This window comes from Trematomus bernacchii, unplaced genomic scaffold, assembly GCF_902827165.1.
Source record: "Trematomus bernacchii unplaced genomic scaffold, fTreBer1.1, whole genome shotgun sequence".
Lineage (NCBI taxonomy): Eukaryota > Metazoa > Chordata > Actinopteri > Perciformes > Nototheniidae > Trematomus > Trematomus bernacchii.
The window spans coordinates 651,465-672,793 of NW_022988098.1; the positions used below are offsets into that span (position 1 = coordinate 651,465).

Consider the following 21,329-nt stretch of genomic DNA (forward strand, 5'->3'; position numbering starts at 1 on the left):
ATTTATACCTAGAGTGCGTTAGCATTTTTCCGCTCAGGGCTCATTTAGACGCTTCTTGTGAGACTTGTGTTTTGTTTCGGTAAACATGGTTCATATCATCAGTTAGCTGCGTTTCTTCCCGTTAAATGAGTAGGACACATGAATAGTTTATTACATTTTAAGAGTTTCGTGAGAAAAAAAACGGGGGAAAAAAGCAATTAATTAATAAAGTAATTTTGAGAGTTCCCAAAGCCCCGGTGTTCTGCAGTTTGTGTGGGCCTACTGTAGTGTTGCACAGTTTATGCTGTAGAAACTATGTCCAGGACAAGGTGTTTGGAAGTTTTGGAAGATTCATAGCTAACCACACTGAAGATTATGGAGGTATTGATCAGTCTTCTCATATAGCGGTATTGACTTGCGGCACCTACTAGCGGTGATTTCTTGCGGTACCGAGGTGGGCCGGTCGAGAGTCCCGGGCTGATTCGTAGTCCCAGTCCGCCGCTGCCCCCTAGTATCACCATTTCCACAGCCCCACCTAAAATATTTTCCACCAGCCGCCACCTTCTTAATCTACCTTCTTTGGGGGGCCCCTTCTGGTCCAAGCACTTGCCTGCCTTGCCTGTCGGCAAACGGCGCCCCTGTATACAGACACACATTCAATACATACATACAGTATGGTGGCTTGAACTAGTGGGAGAAATGGCACTGTTTGTCTGTAGCCAATGCCTTGAACCTCTGCAAAAAAGGCATTAGAAGCATTAGAAAGTCAAGGTAAACTTGCGGTTAACTTGCGGTCTGCAATGCGTGTCACGCTCGCGCACACAAGTAAATATATATGCACGTACATTCTCACAATGCGTCAGACACAAGACGCGCGTACACAATGATGTACATTAATTTATCAGAATCAGATTTATTTTAATTTTTTTTTTTTTTTAACATTTTTATAATGGGACACAGGGTTCGGTCCGGATTGATTTGCAGTTCGGTCCGGATCCGGACCGTGGTCCGGAGTTTGAGAAGCCCTGCTGTAGGCTATCCATGGTTCCGATAGAGAGAGAGGGGGGGGAGGGGGGTGTATAAGGAAAACACAGACACTCATCACCGAGGTCACAATATCAATCGATCCAGCAGAGCAATAGCCTATAGGCAACACACAGAAGATCAACAAAATATATGACATAAAATGAACTTACCAAAGCTGAAGTAGATGGTCAACTTCATTCATTTTCTTTCCGTTTTACTGATTTTAATCGCTATAGGCTGCTCTGTCTCGTCTCCTCTTCACAACTACACTTTTCGCGGCACACGTAGGCTACTTACAGCCAGTGTTGGGCAAGTCAAAATGTAATACAGTACATATTACTTTACTGTCTTTTTTAAGTAGGCTAATAAGTTACATTACAATATTACTGTCTCTGAAATGTAATGAGTTACACTACTTTTATATTACTTTTGACTTACTTACCAAAATAACCGCTAAAGAATCTTCTAAAGATCTTGATGAGCCCGAAGGGGATGTGCTCCACTTCCTCCTTGGCGCACAGGTAACTTTCTCAAGAAAAAAATAAGAATTATCTTTTTCTCCCAAAATAATCATGTGATTAGTAAACGGTATTTATTAACACTTTATTCCTTATAGTATACCCAAAATAAATCTGCTAAGAATGGGTTACTTATTACTGGAAAATGGAGCGAAGTTCAGACAGAAAATTAAGTTAGAGTTTGGTATGTAATGTTTATGCGCAATTTTAGATTTAAAGAGAAGTTTCATTGAAAGAACATTTCAAATTAATTTAAAATATGCAGAATCGAATATTAAACAGCCAAATAAATACACAAATATACATATATATTTTAATACAACACATACAACACTTTCGTTTTGGTGTCAGGGTTGGGGTGGCTTTAGTATTTCTAATTGGAAAGACAATGTTGGATAAATAGAAAACGACTTACTTTCTTTTGTAATGGTGTGGGCATCTCCGTGTCCTTACATGACATCAAGAATGATCAGACATTTTACAAATCTTTATAAACATCAAAATCAAGAAAAGCATTTTCAGGGTTTTTATCATGGGTTTTAGATATGAGATGAATGTACGGCCTTGGGTACTGCTGATGCTCTGGACTTTTTGTCTAGAGACTTCATGGACTCCTCATCAGCTCCTCCTGCACAGGTACAGTGTGGATATCTCACACATGCATATGTTTTGAGTAAAGTAGTGTACACATATTGCAGGAATACAGTATCTTACATTATCTTTGTTGGTTGTTGCAGAAAGCCCCTGTGTGTCCTCCTGCTAACAAATTCATGCAGGAGAAAATCCCTGATGATTTCTCTCTGGAGGCTGCAACTGCCACGGTACAGCACACTCACATATCTCTGATCCAGTGTAATGTTGATCATCTTCGTTCATCAAGGATACAAAACAAAGAAAAAGATGATTGTTATGACTCAGACTTTGGCTAATTTTTACTTTTTTGAAAGTATCAAAGTGATCCAAACAGAAACTAGAAGCAATGAGGCAGCATTCAGATTTGCAAAAAACAGCTTTGTGTACTCTGGCCCAGTGGCTCTTGGAGATAACATCATGCTCACAATAAAAACGCTAAAATGCTGTTATCAAGCAGGTATAACTATTCCGTGATAATTCACCCACAAAATGGCCGTTGGAAGCCAATTACTCAACCTGTGATACCTTGAATTAATGAAGACAAATATTTTCTCGCAAGCCTTTAAGGTTTGATGGATATAACTATATGGGGGCTGCGTCTAACAACAGCAAAAAGATCTAAACATCTATTTCCAAACTCTCAAACTACTTGTGCACTTTAGAGGTATCATTTAGTCAGTTGAATGCTCATTACTTCACAAACACATGCATTTTCTCTAAAACTTTAATATGTAATGCACTTCTCCCTGCTGAAAAAATCTGCTTAGACCAACTTAGCTGGTCAGGGGTTTTGGATACTTTAGCTGGCCAGGATGGCTGGTTTGGCTGGTTTAGCTAAACCAGCTAAACCAGCCAAACCAGCTAAACCAGACATCCTGGCCAGCTAAAAAAAACAGCATACCAGTGGCTGGTCACCAGCATCCATCTATCACCAGCTTATGTTTAATAATAGTATTAAATATACCATGCTGGAAGCTTACCAGGATTCCAGGTGACCAGCATACATTGTTTAAATACTGGTATGATTATTTAACCTGTTACGCACGGCCCCCCCGGTACCGGGCGGATAAACGCGTCATTTGCAGGAAACAACGTCTAAGGAATCTTAATATTTAATAAACTATGAATGTTTTATATCCATGTAACGGGAAGAAACTCAGCTAACTGATCTTTTTATTTTTTTTAAACCACAATGCTAACACTCAGCCTCTGAATTAGCCACGAGCGAAAAAATATAACCTATCTCTGCACCTAAACTCACTCTAACTCCCTTATTACTTATCCTAGATGCACAGCCAAACCCTCGTTTTGCATCAGCTGGAGATACAGAATCTGGGGGTGCCCACCTCAACACTCAGTGATAAACATTTGCGACGCTATAAACGAAAGCGTACATCATAACATGTGGAGCTAGGTAGCTAGAAGCGCTAACATGGCTTACCTTGGTCAAAACTGGTCTTCAATGGCATTAAAACGATAAAAAAACGATGCTGCAGTTAATCCATAGGTTAATCCAATGTGTCTGTGTACTCTTTGAAATGATTTCTGATAATCCATAAGCAATACAACTGCTTTTTCGTTTCCAAATGCCAGAGCTAGAGATAGGTCCACTCTGCTGCAAATTTACATGCGCGCAGCCCCCACCTTTTCTGTTCACAACATGTGTGTGTGGGGGCCTCCCCCTTCGATTCTATTGGCTCTAACGGTCAGAAAGAGGTGTCAACCATCAAAATCGACCAAGGGGGGCCAGAGATATAGAAAAAACCCCATTTTCACCCAAATCACCTCAGAGGTGGGGTGGTTTTGGCTAAACCTCTCTAAAAAGGTCAAATGTCACTTGTTTTGCATCAATCTTGATACAGGGTACTTATTATATGTTGTACTTTGGATTCCTAAAGCTTTTAGTCTACTAACCCATCATCCAAGGGTAGTTTTCACTATCTGTAAAAAAGAATTTTTGGACGGACACTATAATTTACAGTTTTTTACTATGTAAAATCTGAATTTTCTTTAAAATAAAAAACATCTATATTGATTCTGACACTTCTACATCCAACTCACAGATGTACCCTTGCTTTGATAAAATAAATTATTCATATAACCCTTTTAGAAGTTAAGTTGTAGTCATTTGTTTTGGGCATGTCATTTTCGAGCCTGAAACATGAAAAACAGGCTTGGTGCTTAACAGGTTAAACCAGAGAACATAAATATATTACAAAGATTCATTGTGTCATGTATTCTGGTATCTACCAAAAATAAAGACATTGTATAGTGTTCACAACAGTATTTTAATTAAATAAATATCTAGTTAATATAATAAAATACACAGTAACAATACACTAATTATACAAATAACAACCAACCTGCAAATCAACCTATACATCAAAAATAAATATATTATCTAAAACAGGTGCATTTGATTTAAAATAAAAGCAATAAATAGAATTCAATATTTAAATGGTAACAAAAACAGTAACACTATGTATGATTAGAAAAAATAAAGTGTTTTTTGTTTTTCCTTGTTCATTTTACGTTAACATTTGGGCTGCTGTGGTTGCCAGATCTTGACCGTTAAAGTATGGTAAAATACATTACAAATTACAGTTGGTTGGCATAGACGTTACAGTCAACAATTGCTTATGATTACAATGGCAAAAACAAATAGAGCTAGTGTACATGGTGCAGCTGTATTATCTGGGAAATAGAAGAATCGGATCAGGATTCGGTATTGGCAGACAATCAATATCAAATTAATCGGATCATTTAGCATCAGCATTTGATCACCTGTGTCGACTTGCAGCCTAAATACAAAGATAACTCCACTCCTCTCCTACCACTCTTACCTCTAATAAGCCTTGGTAGAACTAGTGTCCGAGTCATAGGGTCCAGAACTAACTGAAGACATGTGGAACAGAGGACAGGCATGGTTCCATGTACAGGGAACTGGAACTTTGAACAGGTGTTTTCATATTTTCTGCCTGAAGATTCACAAGTTCCTGAATCCTTACAGTGTACTTATATCTGTACATTTATTTTCAGTTTGCTTCAAGAAGTGGCTTCAACAGACAGAAGTGCAGGCCAGATTGGGAAAGGCTGGACGCTACACAACGGGAAACATTATGGACATGAACAAGGAAAAACAAAAAACACTTTCTTTGTTGCCTTTTTCTAATCATACATAGTGTTACTGTTTTTATTACTATTTAAATATTGAATTCTATTTATTACTTTTATTTTAAATCAAATGCACCTGCTTTAGATAATATATTTATTTTGATGTATAGGTTGATTTGCAGGTTGGTTGTTATTTGTATAATTATTGTATTGTTACTGTGTATTTTATTATATTAACTAGCTATTTATTAAATTAAAATACTGTTATGAACACTATACAATATGGGAGGCTGTGGCTCAGTGGAGAGTGTGTCCCACTGCAGTCAGCATGTCATTGTGTCCCTGGGCAAGACACTTCACCCCAAATTGTTCCTGTGGGGATTGTCCACAGTACTGAATGTATGTAAGTCGCTTTGGATAAAAGCGTCTAACAAATGACATGTAATGTAATGTAATGTAATACAATGTCTTTATTTTTGCTAGATACCAGAATACATGACACAATTAATCTTTGTAATACAGTATATTCATGTTCTCTGGTTTAAATAATCATACCAGTATTTAAACAATGTATGCTGGTCACCTGGAATCCTGGTAAGCTTCCAGCATGGCATATTTAATACTATTATTAAACATAAGCTGGTGATAGATGGATGCTGGTGACCAGCCGCTGGTATGCTGTTTTTTTAACTGGCCAGGATGTCTGGTTTAGCTGGTGGCCGGTTTATCTGGTTTAGCTGGTACACCAGATAAAACCAGATAAACCGGCCACAAGCTCAGACCTGAGGACATCATCTCGGTAGGAGCACAAACACTCACAGAGCTCACAGCCTTGAGGACACCTTCGGCTGTTGGCATATTGGTAGCATTTGTGTCAGTTTCTCACAGAAAGACTCAACAGGCATTATTATCTCCTCAACTTTTTTTTTAGGAGGGCAAACACAAGAAGGAGATGAGTGTATTTGTAGGAGAGAGGGAAGACTCCATTGCTCCAAAATACAGGTTTAATAAGGTAGAGGACTTGTCAGCTCTGGATATGCTTTCTGAAGACTTTGTGTCTGCAACCAAAGCTTCTGGAGTTCAGGCACCTGCCCCTCCTGCAACCAAGAAAAAGACACCAGAGGTAAAGCTATTGCTGTGTTTGTGTGTGTGTTTATATGACAAATTGAAATGATTTTGTATTGCGGGCTCTTTGTGTCAGTCCTTGGGTTTTCTGTCCCCCCACGGCTTCACCTACATGTCCTAAAGTATGTCCTTGTGTTCCTGTAGAGAACGGTTTGTCCTCTGGAGCGCCCTAACAAAGTTGACGTCATCCATGTACAACCACGACAGCCAAAACCCAAGACTGATAAGGTATTGCTTCTATTACTACTATGCATTTTTGTACATGCGTCTAAACTGCAGACAAAGTAAAAATAAATGGACCACCTCATCTTGCATTATATATCTTCTTTTACTTATCTCACTATTTTTTTTACGACAGTCTCATTATATTCTTCTTCTCCTTGTCTCCTCAGGGTGACTCCTTCTCTCTGGATGCTCTCGGTGCTCTCAGTGACACGCTGCCAAAAGACCTCCTTAAAGCTGAACTCCCCAAACTCAGACCTGAGGACATCATCTCGGTATGGGACACTCACAGACCCACAATCACTCCCATTAGAAAAACTCAAACTGTGGTTTTTGCTTCACCTAATCCACAAGATTGTGTTGCCTTATCATGTCTTACATAATCAATGGTAGATATAGTAGGGGTCAACAGATGTACGTTTTTTGAAAGGTCGATGTCAATATTGAGAGCAGGGTAGCCGATTACTGATAGATAAAAAATTAGACACACAATTGCTAAAATGTGTTGAGTATTATAAACACTTCTATTGTCTGCATTGTATGTCCAGGTAGATCTGCACTCTGTCTGCAGTGCAGTTACAAATAAAATAACATATAAATTAAATAATTATCCACAGGTAATCAAAACATTTAATTTTGTAAAAAAAAGTGCCTGGCCACCTAACTCCAATAGAGTGCCACAGTGACGCGTCCTAAAACCCGGAAGTAAGCTGCGCATGGGTTCCTTTCTCCATAGGATTTAGGAAAATAGCTCGAAATAAGGTCTGTGGTTGACACACATTTAAGAGACGGATCACGTTTTGTTCAGTCGGATAATTTCCATAGGAGAGAGGGATGACTCCATTCCTCCAGAATACAGGTTCAATGAGGGACGCAAAAAACGGCCTTCTCCTAAACCTGAGGTGAGAAAAATGTCTGCAATATTTTTAGTTTAATGATAGGTTGACACTCTTTACCTTGTTAGTATTGATAAATCAGACATCTCACCCTTATTTCAACTTATATCTATCTCCCAATATCATACTTTAATCATCTTTTTCCTACATTTTGCCCTCGTCCTGCAGCCCTCCATCAACACTGGTGATGCTCTGGACTTTTTATCTGGAGACTTTGCGTTTTCCTCATCCGCTCCTGTGGTCCAGGCTCCTGTCATCACCCCCTCAGTCCCCCCTGCACAGGTACACACTGGATCCAGCACTGGTTAATGTAGCTCTAAAGAATACAATGTGATGCAAGGATATCTTTTCGCATTGGAAAAGTCCCATAGAAATTAAACACCCTATATTACAGGGTTGCCAACTTTGGGTACCTGGCTGGAGTGAGATTTTGATATCATGGGTTTAATTCGGTTTAATTACACATATGCGCACGAAATGACTGCTATCGTGTCAGCAGCGGGACCTTAGCATATATATAGGATATATATATACAATATATACAAATACACAATAATGGACACAGGCACACAGTTTCATTCACTAATGAAAGTCAAACATGTTTGTTTCCACTGTTTTATTGTGTGCCTGTCGCGATAAGCAATTAATTGACTTATCGTACGATAAATAAAAATGAACTCGATAACTTTTCTGACCTCGATAAATTGCCATTTACATGAGGATGTGACTAGCAGTTTGAAAGGATGTACTTGAACTATTATTATATATTATCATTATGTCAGTGGTCTAAAATGGTCATACAACGGTGCCGAGAATATTATCGTTTATCGCAATAATTTCCGGGAAAATGTATCCAACAAAATTAATTATCGTGAGAGGCCTATACATGAAACACACACACACAAACAAATCTACAGACTTACTCCAAACTGCCAAATATATTAATTAACACACTCTCACTCTCATATACTCTTTGACTCTATTTTGGCCTACAGTAGTAGAACAATAAGCAGCAGACTTTTACTTTTTTATCATTTCTACTGGATCTTAGATCTGCGCATGCGCTCCAGAGTATTTTTGTTGGGTAATCTATGGTAGGGCTAACCCATACAGTGGTGGGGCTCAAGTCAGTATTTGCAATGTAATTACATGCTCCCCCCTTGACAGTGAAACGCCACGCGTGAGGTTTAGATTATTTCCCTGTCTCAATCCAAATTGAACTCTATGAAATAAAAAGGCACATTTGTCTTGTAGTAAATAAAAAGGGCGTCCTGGAGCCAATCGTGCAATTTCCCCACAGGTGAAAGAGTTGACATGCAGAAAACCCAAGCCCTGCAGGGGGGTCTGGGGGGATTCTCCCCCAGGAGATTTTTTTAAATACTAACATAAAATACACATTCTGGTACTCTCTTGAGAAGAAAAATAAATAAATCTATTACTACACATTTAAAAAAATGAATGCCATATTAGTTTTTTGTTACTTTGTTCTGAAAGCTGAACCTGCTGCAGCAGTGCTGCTCCTCACAGAGAGAGGGAAGAGGCTGTGTGAATTACTTTACATTGTGGATAAGAGTGGATAGCCCCCATTGTTCTGTGTGTCAAAATGAAAGACAGCCCACACACCTATCAATCATCAAACCGTGGGGTCTTATTTCATTACGTGTTGATTTCTATCAACACGTAATGTTGTATCAATGTATAGAGATGTACTACCGCAAAAGTATTCTCCGTCGGGACTTCCTGCAACAACACCACGCCGTTATCGTGATTCTGATTGGCCAGAAGACATTATCAAAGATGTTCTATTGAGAAGACGATCACTACGTGACAAAAGTTTTAAAAACTGTTTCTAGTCTTCGTATTCTTGGTTTTGGCGTGAGAATAGTTTGGGCAGCGTGAGAGCGTGAGATTGAGAGTGAAAGCGTGTGTCACACGCCAGATGCGTGAGAGTTGGCAACCCTGCTATATTTGGTCACTCCTTCAGCCCTCTGCAGACTTTGCTCTGGACGCCTTGGCGGGAGACTTTGGCGCCGTTTACATGAGGAGAAAACTGCTTGTATCTGCATAGTTTCGCGTGCGTATAGCCCTATTATTTACACGAGGCCGATAGAAACTGACCCCACAAACGATAACGGGTCCCAAGGTGGATAGATTTGCAAACGAAACGCTCTGGGGGGTCAACCGAGTCCGTGTAATCACCTCTATACGAATATTTCCTGAAAAAATAGCGATAGCCCTACCTCTCCCCACCTCTCCTGCTCACTGCTGTAGCAACTATCAAAAATAGCTGTGTTAATTAAACGCACAAGGGGTTCTTGAATGAAATAATATTATAAAAGGCAAACCAGAATTGTTAACGCCCAATATACTCCTTAAACAAAATAAACAGAGTCAGATTTCATGCATTGATCCATTATATTGACAAAGGAGCGATCTCACCCGGTGTTTGTAGAGAATATCTCTCTTTCTGAGCGTGTCCTCTCCACAGAGACGTGCTTCTTGGTCGGTCGATGCAATATCCACAGATTTGGTTTCTTTCAGTTAACTTCCCCGTTGAATTTATCCATATGCTGAGGAAATTACTATATCCCGCTGAATACCAGCAATCGCCACACACACTTCCTCCTGTCAGTAGCTACTGCTAGTGCTACTGCTACTGACCATGCTACAGATATTAGTGCAAAATCTACAGCTCCTCTACCACAACCATCAGCAACAAGTGGACATGGAGAATTACATGAACTACATGTTGCTAAATACACCGCGGGGCTTAAACAGAAGGGTAGCCATGGCAACATTGCTGCGGGGCTGCTCGGGCTGCTCTTCTTCGCTGCTTTTGGTGTATTTTGGCGGAAGTTACAGCGCCACTTACAGTCCCGGCATATGTACTACAGTGTTTCCAGCGGCCTCGTTTGAACAGACACGTTAAATGAAACGAATGCATGTGAACGGAAGACTTTTTTGAATACGCATACTGTGCATAAACGCAAACGTTCCCGTGTGAGTGGGGCCTTTGTTTCCTCCTCGGCTGCGTCGACGCTGAAGTCCGCTGCATGTGCTCCCACAGAATCTGCCGCAGATGTAAACACAGCACGAGTACATCTCAAGCCTTTTTTGGACTCTCTTAATCCCTGCAGTAACAAGATCGGAATATTTTTGTCTGTGTTTGTGCCCTCAGCTGGCCGCAGGAGCAGACCATTTCCTGGAGGCCCTGGATGCTCTGTCAGACACCTTGAAGGACATCACACCCGTCCCTATGCCCGCCCCAGTTCCTACAAAAGACCTCGTCAATGTAACATGAGAGAGAATATTTTTGTATTTGTCGGCCAGTCACTTCAGCTGTTCTGATTGTAATCTGTTTTTGAATTTGTTTTTTTGCAGGAGGAGAAGCTGAAAGAAGAAAGGCTGATTAAGATGGGGGAGAGAGACGACACGTTGCCACCAGAGTATCGACCCACTGGGGTAAAAAACAGTCTTATATCTCCCTTTGTTTCTGTTGTGTACGGAAGCCTTGAGAGGCCAGTAGGGAAACATGTATTGATCAACTATCCAAGCCTGATAGTTCTTGGTTTGAAAGTTAGTGACTGGCTCTCACACAATATGTGGACTATGTGTTTAAAATGCATGGAGAAATGAAAACCTAACTTGTAAGAAAACTATGTATTTTTACTATTTAGAACATTGGTAATTTTTATTTATTTAACCAGATAAAAGCATTGAGATAAAATCTCATTTTCAATGCTGACCTGGCCAAGAAGGCAGCAACGTTACACATAACACATTACACAAACATATAAAATACAGAGAACATACAGTAACCAAGAAAACAAAAGACGAAAAAGCAGTCACTACATTGTGCACACTAGGACAGTAAGAAAGGTACACTACTTATTACTGCAAGAGCAGCTGGTGGTAAGGACCTCAGACAAGTTCAACTTAAAACATGCTATTGAGACAAGTGCCCAGTTTGAGGCGTGATTGAAGGTCATTCCAAGACCAAGGACCATAAATAATGGTAATGTTGCCCTTCAGCCTCTTGTGGTCAGAATTGGTACTACAGTAACAAACACTGACAATAATTCAGACACAAAATAACTTTTCTATGACAGGCCATAACTTGTCTACTTGTTTTAACAAATGGAATTAGTAAAATAAGCTAACTTAGATTTTCTTTAAAGCCATAAACATTAGAAAACTATATCGATCAGACTTAAAAAAAAAAAGTCACCAGAATTTGTTTCATATTGGCCTCTCAGGAATTTTAAAGGTGTCCATCTTCCTGTAGCATTTTTATGTTGCAATTTCGTACTTCATTTTTTAGCCAAGTGTTGAGTGTTTCATCCAGACTGAAATATCTAAAGACCTGTATGATTGTTTGCCATTACATTTTCAACAGACATGTGTATCCCAGAGACTAATTTAAATGTGGGACTTTTCCACTTAGTAGAGCCCATCAGCCTGGTTGATTAACAATTTAGGTTTAGGTTAGCAGCTGGTGGAGCATAATTCAAAGTATTAGTGCATGTTTTAGAAATATGATCATTTATATATTCTTGTTTTAAAGTTCATGCTGAAACAACAGTGAAATATTATTTAGTTATAAAATAGAGAATGTAATAAAGAAGACACATTAGGCGCATTCACACCAAGTACTTTGCCGTACTTAGTTCATCAGAACTTAGTTCATCAGAACTTAGTGATGAACTAAAGAGCAGATTGCGTTCACACCGCAATAAGTCCCTGAGGGAGGATTAGGCAAATGAAGCCGCTGACGTCACTTCTTCTTCTTCTGCTTTGGATATACTGGCAGGCCGCAAACAACTTCACGGCGTATACTGCCACCCGAAGTCCCCGGAGTTGGGGACTGGCTTCTGAAGCCTTCCGAGTAAATCGCCAGAAACGCCGACACCTCCTCATCTCCACCGCTCCCATGTTTTCTTTTGTGTTGCCATAAATGAGTCTCTCTCCGTTTGTGCACTGGGCTAATGCTAATGCTAATAATGCTAATGCGAGGAAAATAAAATGGCGGCTTCACAAAACTTTTTGGGAGTTTTACGGGGCGTGGTTTGCAATCCGCCCAGCCAATCAGAAATGGGAACCTTTTTCTCCCATGAAAGTACCTGCTCTCTAGCAGGGACTGAAAAGGGGTTGAAAAGGTTCTCATTTCTCAGTATGGCGCATTTCCACTACAGGGCCTCGCTTGGTATGGCTAGGCCTCGTTAGGCCTTGTTAGGACTGGCTCACTTTATGCTGCGTTTCCATTACAGTTTAGTAGCTGGGGCAGCAACTATAGTAACGCAGTGTAGACGGAGCCGTGACGTCATCTTCAATGAGAACCACAGAAAAACAACATCAGCCGTTAGCTGTTAGCACTCAAGCTCACAGCTCCTCATATCTGTTCAGAAACTAGACAACAGTTAAACAAGTACAAACCACAGACTGTCTGTGTCATGGCGAATACAGTCGCTGGTTTATTTATGTCTGTATAGGCCGTTGTTGTGAGTGTGGACGGTCGGAGTATATACAGATGGAGCGTTTTATTTTGGACAGTTTGAAACACGAGGGTCGTGATTGGTCCGTGATTGGTCCGTGATCGGCCTGTGATCGGCCCGTGATGAAGAGCCGGCCCCCAGTCTGACTTGATACCGCCCCCGTGATAAATACATTTAATTATTGTGAAGCCAGCTGCAATGGATCATTGATCCACCAGGGGTTGCAGTGGGGTTCCACACTGGAGCTCATGTGAAATCAACTTCGATATAGTAAACTGGATGTTGTGGTGCCGAGAGACGGGAGTCGGAGGCGGGGTATCAAAAGTAAAAGCTAAACTTTTATTTAGCATCTGAACACACATGTAAACAACTTCATGCCCGGGAAGCGAAGACCGGCGGAAACAGCTGGTCTGGTTCACAAAAATGTCCGTGCGGAACAATACCCTAACCCAGGCATCCTCAAAGTCCGGACTCCGGTCCGGATCCGGACCGAACCACAACTGTCTCTGGACTCTGAGCAAATTATACTTTTCATATGTATTATCTGTATTATCTGTGTTATCTGTGAGACATCGCCACAACGCAACGAGTCAACATTCTCCGCTATGTCCGCTGCATACAGCGCTCTGCATGTCAGACTGTTCCACTGTCTGTGTGTGTCTGTCAACGCTTTGGTCCAATCACATTCAGCATCCCGTCAGCGTTTTTTCCCCCCACCAACAGTCTGCGAATCAGAGGCACAGTAGGGCGGGTCTGTCTGAGTCAGAGCAAGAGTTAACAGCTCATCCAGTTGCATCTGTACTGTTGCTAGTAGCCTAGTTTCACCTACCGGGGTGGCATGGTGTGGCAACTTGCCACCCCAGCTGCCACCCCAGTTGGCAGCTTTGTTTTGAAAGAAAAGTTGTGGCTCATCTGACATTTATGAGAGAAAGTCTCTAATGTCCGAGTGCAAGTGAATGCAGCACAAGATGCACGTCTTGTAACCCCTCCCCCGGCGGATTGGCGGCGATTTCATTTGAACGGGACGGCGCAAAACGAGAAGCATTCGGACCCAAGTACTGAAGGAATGAGGTATTTGCGGTCTACAATGACAGAGAAGAAACTGTCAAGTTTGGCTGTACTCAGCATTGAATCAAAACGCACTAAAGCTGTGGATCTTAATACGTTTGTGAGGCGTTTTGCTGAACAAAATGGTAATCGCCACATTCAGCTGTAATAGACATGTCAACTTGATGCTCTGCTCACGGATGAGCATACAAAACTGTTAAGATGATGACCTTACGTGTGTAAATATATTTTTTTCTTTGTGGGGGTCTGCCCCCAAAAAACAGTTTTAAGTCCCGAGAAAGTCAAATAAGACAATGTGTAAAACTACACTGCCCAGCCAAAAAAAAGTAACCACTTTGATTTAACTAGGCCAGTAGGTAAGGACTTTCCACTGGATAATAACTGAAGTATAAAATAATGCATGACTGAAGTGATGGAGACCATGTTTGAAGGCAAACAAAAAGAGGAAATAACAGGTCAAATCAAGCAAATCCCCCTCTCAGATTCCACAGCAACCAGAAGAACATAAATACTGGCTGGTGATTTGATTAATCAGCTTTGTGATGGAATAAAAAATGCACAGTGCATTTCCTTAGCTGTGGATGAGTCCACTGACACCACTGACAATGCTCAGTTGCTGGTGTTTGTGAGTTTTTATGATGAGGCAAAGGGGGAGTTTGTTGAAGATGTGTTGGGCCTGACGAACCTCAGTGGACACACAAGGGGGCAAGACATTTATAAAGCAATAATGGGAATGCTGAATGAAAGAGGGTGCAGCTGCCTTTATTCATAGCTGTGCAGCTCACACTGCGACTCTGAGGGATCAAGCACAGACACAATAACAATGAAAACTGCTGCATACAGATTATTTTTGTTTTTGCAACCTCGTGTTAAGAATCTTGTTGCAATTGTTTAAAAGTTTGAATGACCGTAATAAACGGACCTTTGTCTTATTGAAACATTTTTTTTTGGACCTTTAAGATTTGTATTTGAGTACCCCTGCCCTAACCCATAGATCCGTGGGTGAATAATGTCAATCACCACAATATGTCTGGTACTAATGTATAGCGGTTCTTTGTTAAGATCCATATGTCACGGATAGGATCATAGTCTGTGCTAAATAAGACATGTAATCATTTACAAAACATCACCATGTTGTTATTTAACAAAATAATTTTGTCGAACGAGAGGAAAGCAGCCGGCTCTCGATTTTTAATCCTAATTTAATCATCATCTTCACCACGATCATTTATGTTTATGTTCGCCGAATTGACATGAAATCACTGACAAATATGAATATACTGTATTCAACTTCATTAAAATGTTATTAACGTGCCTAAACTCAGTAATTCACTAAACATATTTATATTTTAATGGAGCCTTGTCAGGCAAATTAAGATCCGCGTAGCGGAGGGATCTTGATCCCTGGGCAGGGGCGGACTGGCCATCGGGACGTTCGGGACGAATCCCGATGGGCCGGTACTGAAGTGGGCCGGTCGGACGATGTGGGCCGCTCGGATAAGTCACTAGCACCCCCCCCCCCCGTCGACAATTTCCTCGCGGTAATTACTTGCGGCACCGAGGTGGGCCGCTCGGATAACTCACTAGCACCCCCCCCCCCCCGTTGATAATTTACCGAGGTGGGCCGGCGGTACCGAAGTGGGCCGGTCGAGAGTCCCGGGCTGATTTGTAGTCCCAGTCCGCCCCTGTCCCTGGGTGTTATTTTTCCCCATAATGACCAAGTCGCTGCAAATTATCCCGCTTATTACATGGCCACATTCTCAACCAAGTTACGACATGACTCCCAATATTCTTTTATGGATTTAGAAAATGTTTTTATTGATTTAAAAAATAGTTGTATGTATTGATTTAAATGTACATGCATCCGCCAAGAAAAATAGTCCGTTGTTACCGTTTTTTAAACAGTCAGAATGAAACGGCAGCTCTCAGCTGTGTGTTTACAAACCTAATGGCCCATCACCCACAGCTCTCTCCCCCCCCTGATCTTTCTTTTCCAACAGTTAAGTTAACTGTAGGTTACTCTGAGGCGCCGTTTACACGAGGAGAAAACTGCTTGTATCTGCATAGTTTCGCGTGCGTATAGCCCTATTATTTACACGAGGCCGATAGAAACTGACCCCACAAACGATAACGGGTCCCAAGGTGGATAGATTTGCAAACTAAATGCTCTGGGGGGTCAACCGAGTCCGTGTAATCACCTCTATACGAATATTTCCTGAAAAAATAGCGACAGCCCTACCTCTCCCCACCTCTCCTGCTCACTGCTGTAGCAACTATCAAAAATAGCTGTGTTAATTAAACGCACAAGGGGTTCTTGAATGAAATAATATTATAAAAGGCAAACCAGAATTGTTAACGCCCAATATACTCCTTAAACAAAATAAACAGAGTCAGTTTTCATGCATTGATCCATTATATTGACAAAGGAGCGATCTCACCCGGTGTTTGTAGAGAATATCTCTCTTTCTGAGCCGTCCTCTCCACAGAGACGTGCTTCTTGGTCGGTCGATGCAATATCCACAGATTCGGTTTCTTTCAGTTAACTTCCCCGTTGCATTTATCCATATGCTGAGGAAATGACTATATCCCGCTGAATACCAGCAATCGCCACACACACTTCCTCCTGTCAGTAGCTACTGCTAGTGCTACTGCTACTGACCATGCTACAGATATTAGTGCAAAATCTACAGCTCCTCTACCACAACCATCAGCAACAAGTGGACATGGAGAATTACATGAACTACATGTTGCTAAATACACCGCGGGGCTTAAACAGAAGGGTAGCCATGGCAACATTGCGGCGGGGCTGCTCGGGCTGCTCTTCTTCGTTGCTTTTGGTGTATTTTGGCGGAAGTTACAGCGACACTTACAGTCCCGGCATATGTACTACAGCGTTTCCAGCGGCCTCGTTTGAATTAAATTAAATTAAACGAATGCATGTGAACGGAATACTTTTTTGAATACGCATACTGTGCATAAACGCAAACGTTCCCGTGTGAGTGGGGCCTAAGTGACAAGCTTACAGTTAGTGAAGTAACACTAACTGGCTGTTTTATTCTAACATAACGCTCCAAATATGACTGTTTCCACTCAGACTTCAATACAGCAACACCATTGTTTGGTTTCCATGGTAGCGTGTCTCTTTAGTAGCGTGCACTCCTTTCCTGTAAATTACTAAATTAGTTTTTAACTGAAATGATCAAATAAAGTCAAAATGTCACAGTGTTTACAAACATTGACCATACCGTTCACCAGCCCCCACTGTTGAGTAGGCTATACTCTTTGTTTAAAACTAATTGGCCATCGGAATGTGTGTGTCCCAACCCCCCCTGTGATATCTCTTCTCCAGCAGTCTGTAGGTTTGTGTTCGCATATTTATGCTGTCGCAGTTCCTATCGCGCATTGCCGGTATGAAAGGGTCTGTGCCGGAAATATCAAGATAACACGGCAGGGTCCGTTACAGTTTGTTTTCATCTGATTTCAAATAAACAAAGTCTTGGCTTTCAGAATATTAAACTTGTTTCGGCAAATTTAGATGATAAATACAACTATGAAGCTTTGTAACGGCATAATTATTTAAGCGGAGAACGGAGTAATTTAACGTTACAGCAGGCATAACAACAGCCGGTGTTTATTTTATTATTATATATAGTCGTTATTCATTTGTTTTAAAGCTCAATAAGGAAGATTTAAACTTTCACACACAGCTTTTTCCAGCGGTATCCATAAATCTCTTAATTTTGACCTCAAAGTGCACCAGATTGATGCATTTAACTTCAATATAAAGAAAAACATCTTCTGTTGTAACAACAATAACATTATAAATAGTAACATAGCTGATTCACCATCCCCCACCCCCCTACTGTATGTTGATTTTGTTTGCCTACATGTAAATGTGTGGCATTTAGTACCCCCCTCTGAGTGAATACCTGTTGTACCTGTCCGGGGCTAAGCCCATAGGACGATGCTCTGATGTCAACCCCCCCGTTGACAATTCACGAGCGTCTAACTCTCTCTCCCCCCCCCCCCACGTCGCACCTTCTAACAGAGCCCCCCCACACATCAAATCCCAATTTAACCCCTGGCCTCTGGAGCAGAAATGAAAGAGTTTTAAAAATGTTTACGTTTTGGTAAGTTTTTAGGGAAATGTTGTAATATTGCAACGTTGGCCTTAGGTGGGAGCAGAATTTCTGTATTTCTACTCACAATGTCTGAATAAATATATTGAACAACTAAGGGTTAATTTGCAGGATTGATTGCTTACTTAGCCCTATATCAGTATATAGCATGAATAATAATCACACATCACTCATATTTGTTATGAATAATCATTTATCACTTATTAAATAGTAAGTCACTTTGGATAAAAGCGTCAGCTAAATGCAATTTATGAAAGCCTCACTCAGGATTTTTTTAACAAGTGTTTTTATTGCTCTTGGGGCATTAAAAACAAGATTTTAACTTTAGTTTTTTATATAATATCTGCATTTTCTCTTGTGAAAAACTAAGTCTTAGTTTGGCCATAGTTATTTAATATATAGCGCCATCTCCTGGTTAAATCCTGAAATTGAAAATCTGGCAACGCCCTCTTGGAAAATAGTGGGAGGGCTTAACATTCCCAGATACTGGTCTTTGGCAGGTCTTAGGCAGGTAACTGGCTGGTAGTAGGCAGGAAGCTGTATGCTGGAGTCTGAAATAAGATGCTCCATCTGTACTGCGTTAGCTTAGCCGATCTCATTTAGAAAACACGCATTTTAAAAGGTTTTTTGCCTGCCGTCTGTCTGCAGACTTGTCAAAGCATTAATTCATGGTTTTTACTAACAACTAATCAGTATGTTGTTACTTCAGCATCATTTTGAAAACGTGTATTACAATAAAATCACGGTCAAATATGTTCATTTAGTTGTAGCCCCCTTGCCAGCGATTCTCTCCAATAGTACCCGCTAGCCGGAACTACGCCAAGTGGAAACGCAACCAAAAACAGGCCCGGCACGGCACGCTTAAAGCAAGCTCCGCGCTGTAGTGGAAATGGCGCCGTTAGTTCTAGTTCCGGATTTTTTTGGTGTGAACGCACATTTTCGGGACTATATCGGAACTATACTGGGAAAAGTATACCATGGCGGTGGTGGCGAAGTCGATAGAGACTTGGCTTGGCAACTGGAAGGTCACCAGTTCGAGTCCCGGCAAGACCAAGTGCTACCGAGGTGTCCCTGAGCAAGGCACCGTTCCCTACACTGCTCCCCGGACGCCGTCCACGGCAGCACACTGCTCCTAACACTAGGATGGGTCAAATGCAGAGGAACAATTTCGTTACATAGTACCTGTACTGTGAAATGACAATAAGAGCAATTTATTTTATTTATAAGTACTCCGGTGTGAAAGCGCCCATTGTCCCTACCTTAACTACCGTAAGCTTTAAAACAGAACTCTGTGGGTTTGTTGATTTGAATATCTACTGTGATATGCATGATATATGATTTTTACAGCTTGTAGTAATTTTACTATTAGTCTAATGTTTACCAATGTTGTTTTAAAGGACACACACACACACACACACACACACACACACACACACACACACACACACACACACACACACACACAGTCTCAGAATATGACAGTAGACAATCGAGCACTGTTAAATGGTGTAAAGTTCACTGTGTATAAACCACATGCACTTCCTGTCTCTCTGCAGAAGTCTATGGATGATAAGACAGCGTTGGACCTGCTGTCCAGTGACTTCTCTGCTGCTGCCTCTCTACCTGTAGCACCCGTCGCTTCAGGCGCTGCCACAACAAAGCTGGAACCTCCTGTGCTGGACTCAGAGCCCCTGAAGGTAGCACGGGAAATACACTGTTATTTATAATATTTACATTTATAGTTCCTCCTTCTATGGAAATCTTAAAGGGCCCATGTCATGCTTTTCCGGTTATTACCCGTCCCCTTGTGTGTTATGAAGGTTTTTATGCATGTAAACGGTGTGCAGAGTCACAAACCCTCAAAGTACACCCTGTAGCGAGTAAAACTCTAACACAGAAAATACCTCCCCAAAACGCCTCGTTGGAGATACGTCATTGTCCATTTGATTCTTCCATTTCGTTCCGGGTACGGCATGATGTCAAGCCGTACCCGGAACGAAATGGACCAATCCGTGGAGCCGTCATGTTATGTCCGCGGAGCCGTTACGTTAAGCCCCCGCTGATTGGTCCAAATTGACCAATCCACGGACTTCCTCACACACACACTCTATGTGCAGGCAGCAGCTCTGCTGATTTCTCCTCCCTGGCTGCAGGCTGATAACAGACAGTTGGGAAATTCTCTCTGCAGACCCATTCTCACAGCGTTTATCAACCTTTTTCTTACTCAATATCAAGCCACACTTATTGTTTTTACTTCGGCTGTGACTTTGTGTGTGCTCAGGATGAGTTTGGCTGTGTATCGCTAACAAGGAAACAACACCTCCACGGAGCTCAGCGCGATTCACAACGTCCCGACCAATCAGAGCACACTGTGCTCACAGGGAGGGTGGGGGCTGGAGCTATTGGAGCTACAACGAGTCGTTAAAGGCAGAGAGTGAAATTCAGTGAATACACGTAGTTTACAGAGATGCTGTATGAGAAACCAATGTGAGTTTGGAAAATTGCACAATATAAATCTATTCTAGTAGACCTCAACAATGGAATTATGATCAGTGGAAATGGCCATGACATGGGCCCTTTAATGTTTGCTATTAAAGTACAATGTGGTGTTCTGTCATATTTCAGTACTATGCTCTATTAAAGACAACACTGTATCATTTTTAAAGGCTTTTAAAATGTAAAGTCCAAAATCAATATACGGCACCCTTGTTTTCATTTTTTCATGTCAAAGGTTTTGAAAAGATGTGAGATGTATTTTAGATGAGGGAATGCTAATTAAAAAAATTATAAAAACGGTGTTGTATGTAGAGTCTGGTGTGTGTGTGTGTGTGTGTGTGTGTGTGTGTGTGTGTGTGTGTGTGTGTGTGTGTGTGTGTGTGTGTGTGTGTGTGTGTGTGTGTGTGTGTGTGTGTGTGTGTGTGTGTCAAAAGAGAGAAACAGAAACTAACATGAAGTGCCTTAATATGTGAACAAATACAACAGGACATTTATACAGTACGCACTGAACGGGAACCGAATCTCCAATAACACGATCTTGACTTTGTGGTTTTTCACTCTGCATGCAGACTTAGCAGCCCACTTCCTTTTTACTCCGAGGGGCTCAAAAAAGCGTTTGCT

The 21,329-nt window shown here is 41.2% G+C and overlaps 1 protein-coding gene across 1 annotated transcript; it reads left to right on the top strand.

The window, feature by feature from the left end:
- Positions 1 to 2,129: 2,129 nt before the first annotated feature.
- LOC117475334 (calpastatin-like) lies at positions 2,130 to 21,283 on the top strand. Its single transcript, XM_034121485.1, has 13 exons — positions 2,130 to 2,159; positions 2,261 to 2,344; positions 6,202 to 6,393; positions 6,540 to 6,623; positions 6,788 to 6,892; positions 7,166 to 7,187; positions 7,443 to 7,519; positions 7,682 to 7,795; positions 9,498 to 9,569; positions 10,692 to 10,805; positions 10,895 to 11,035; positions 19,769 to 19,909; positions 21,278 to 21,283. Exons 1-13 carry the CDS (start codon positions 2,130 to 2,132, stop codon positions 21,281 to 21,283), a joined length of 1,182 nt encoding a protein of 393 aa, XP_033977376.1.
- Positions 21,284 to 21,329: the final 46 nt, after the last annotated feature.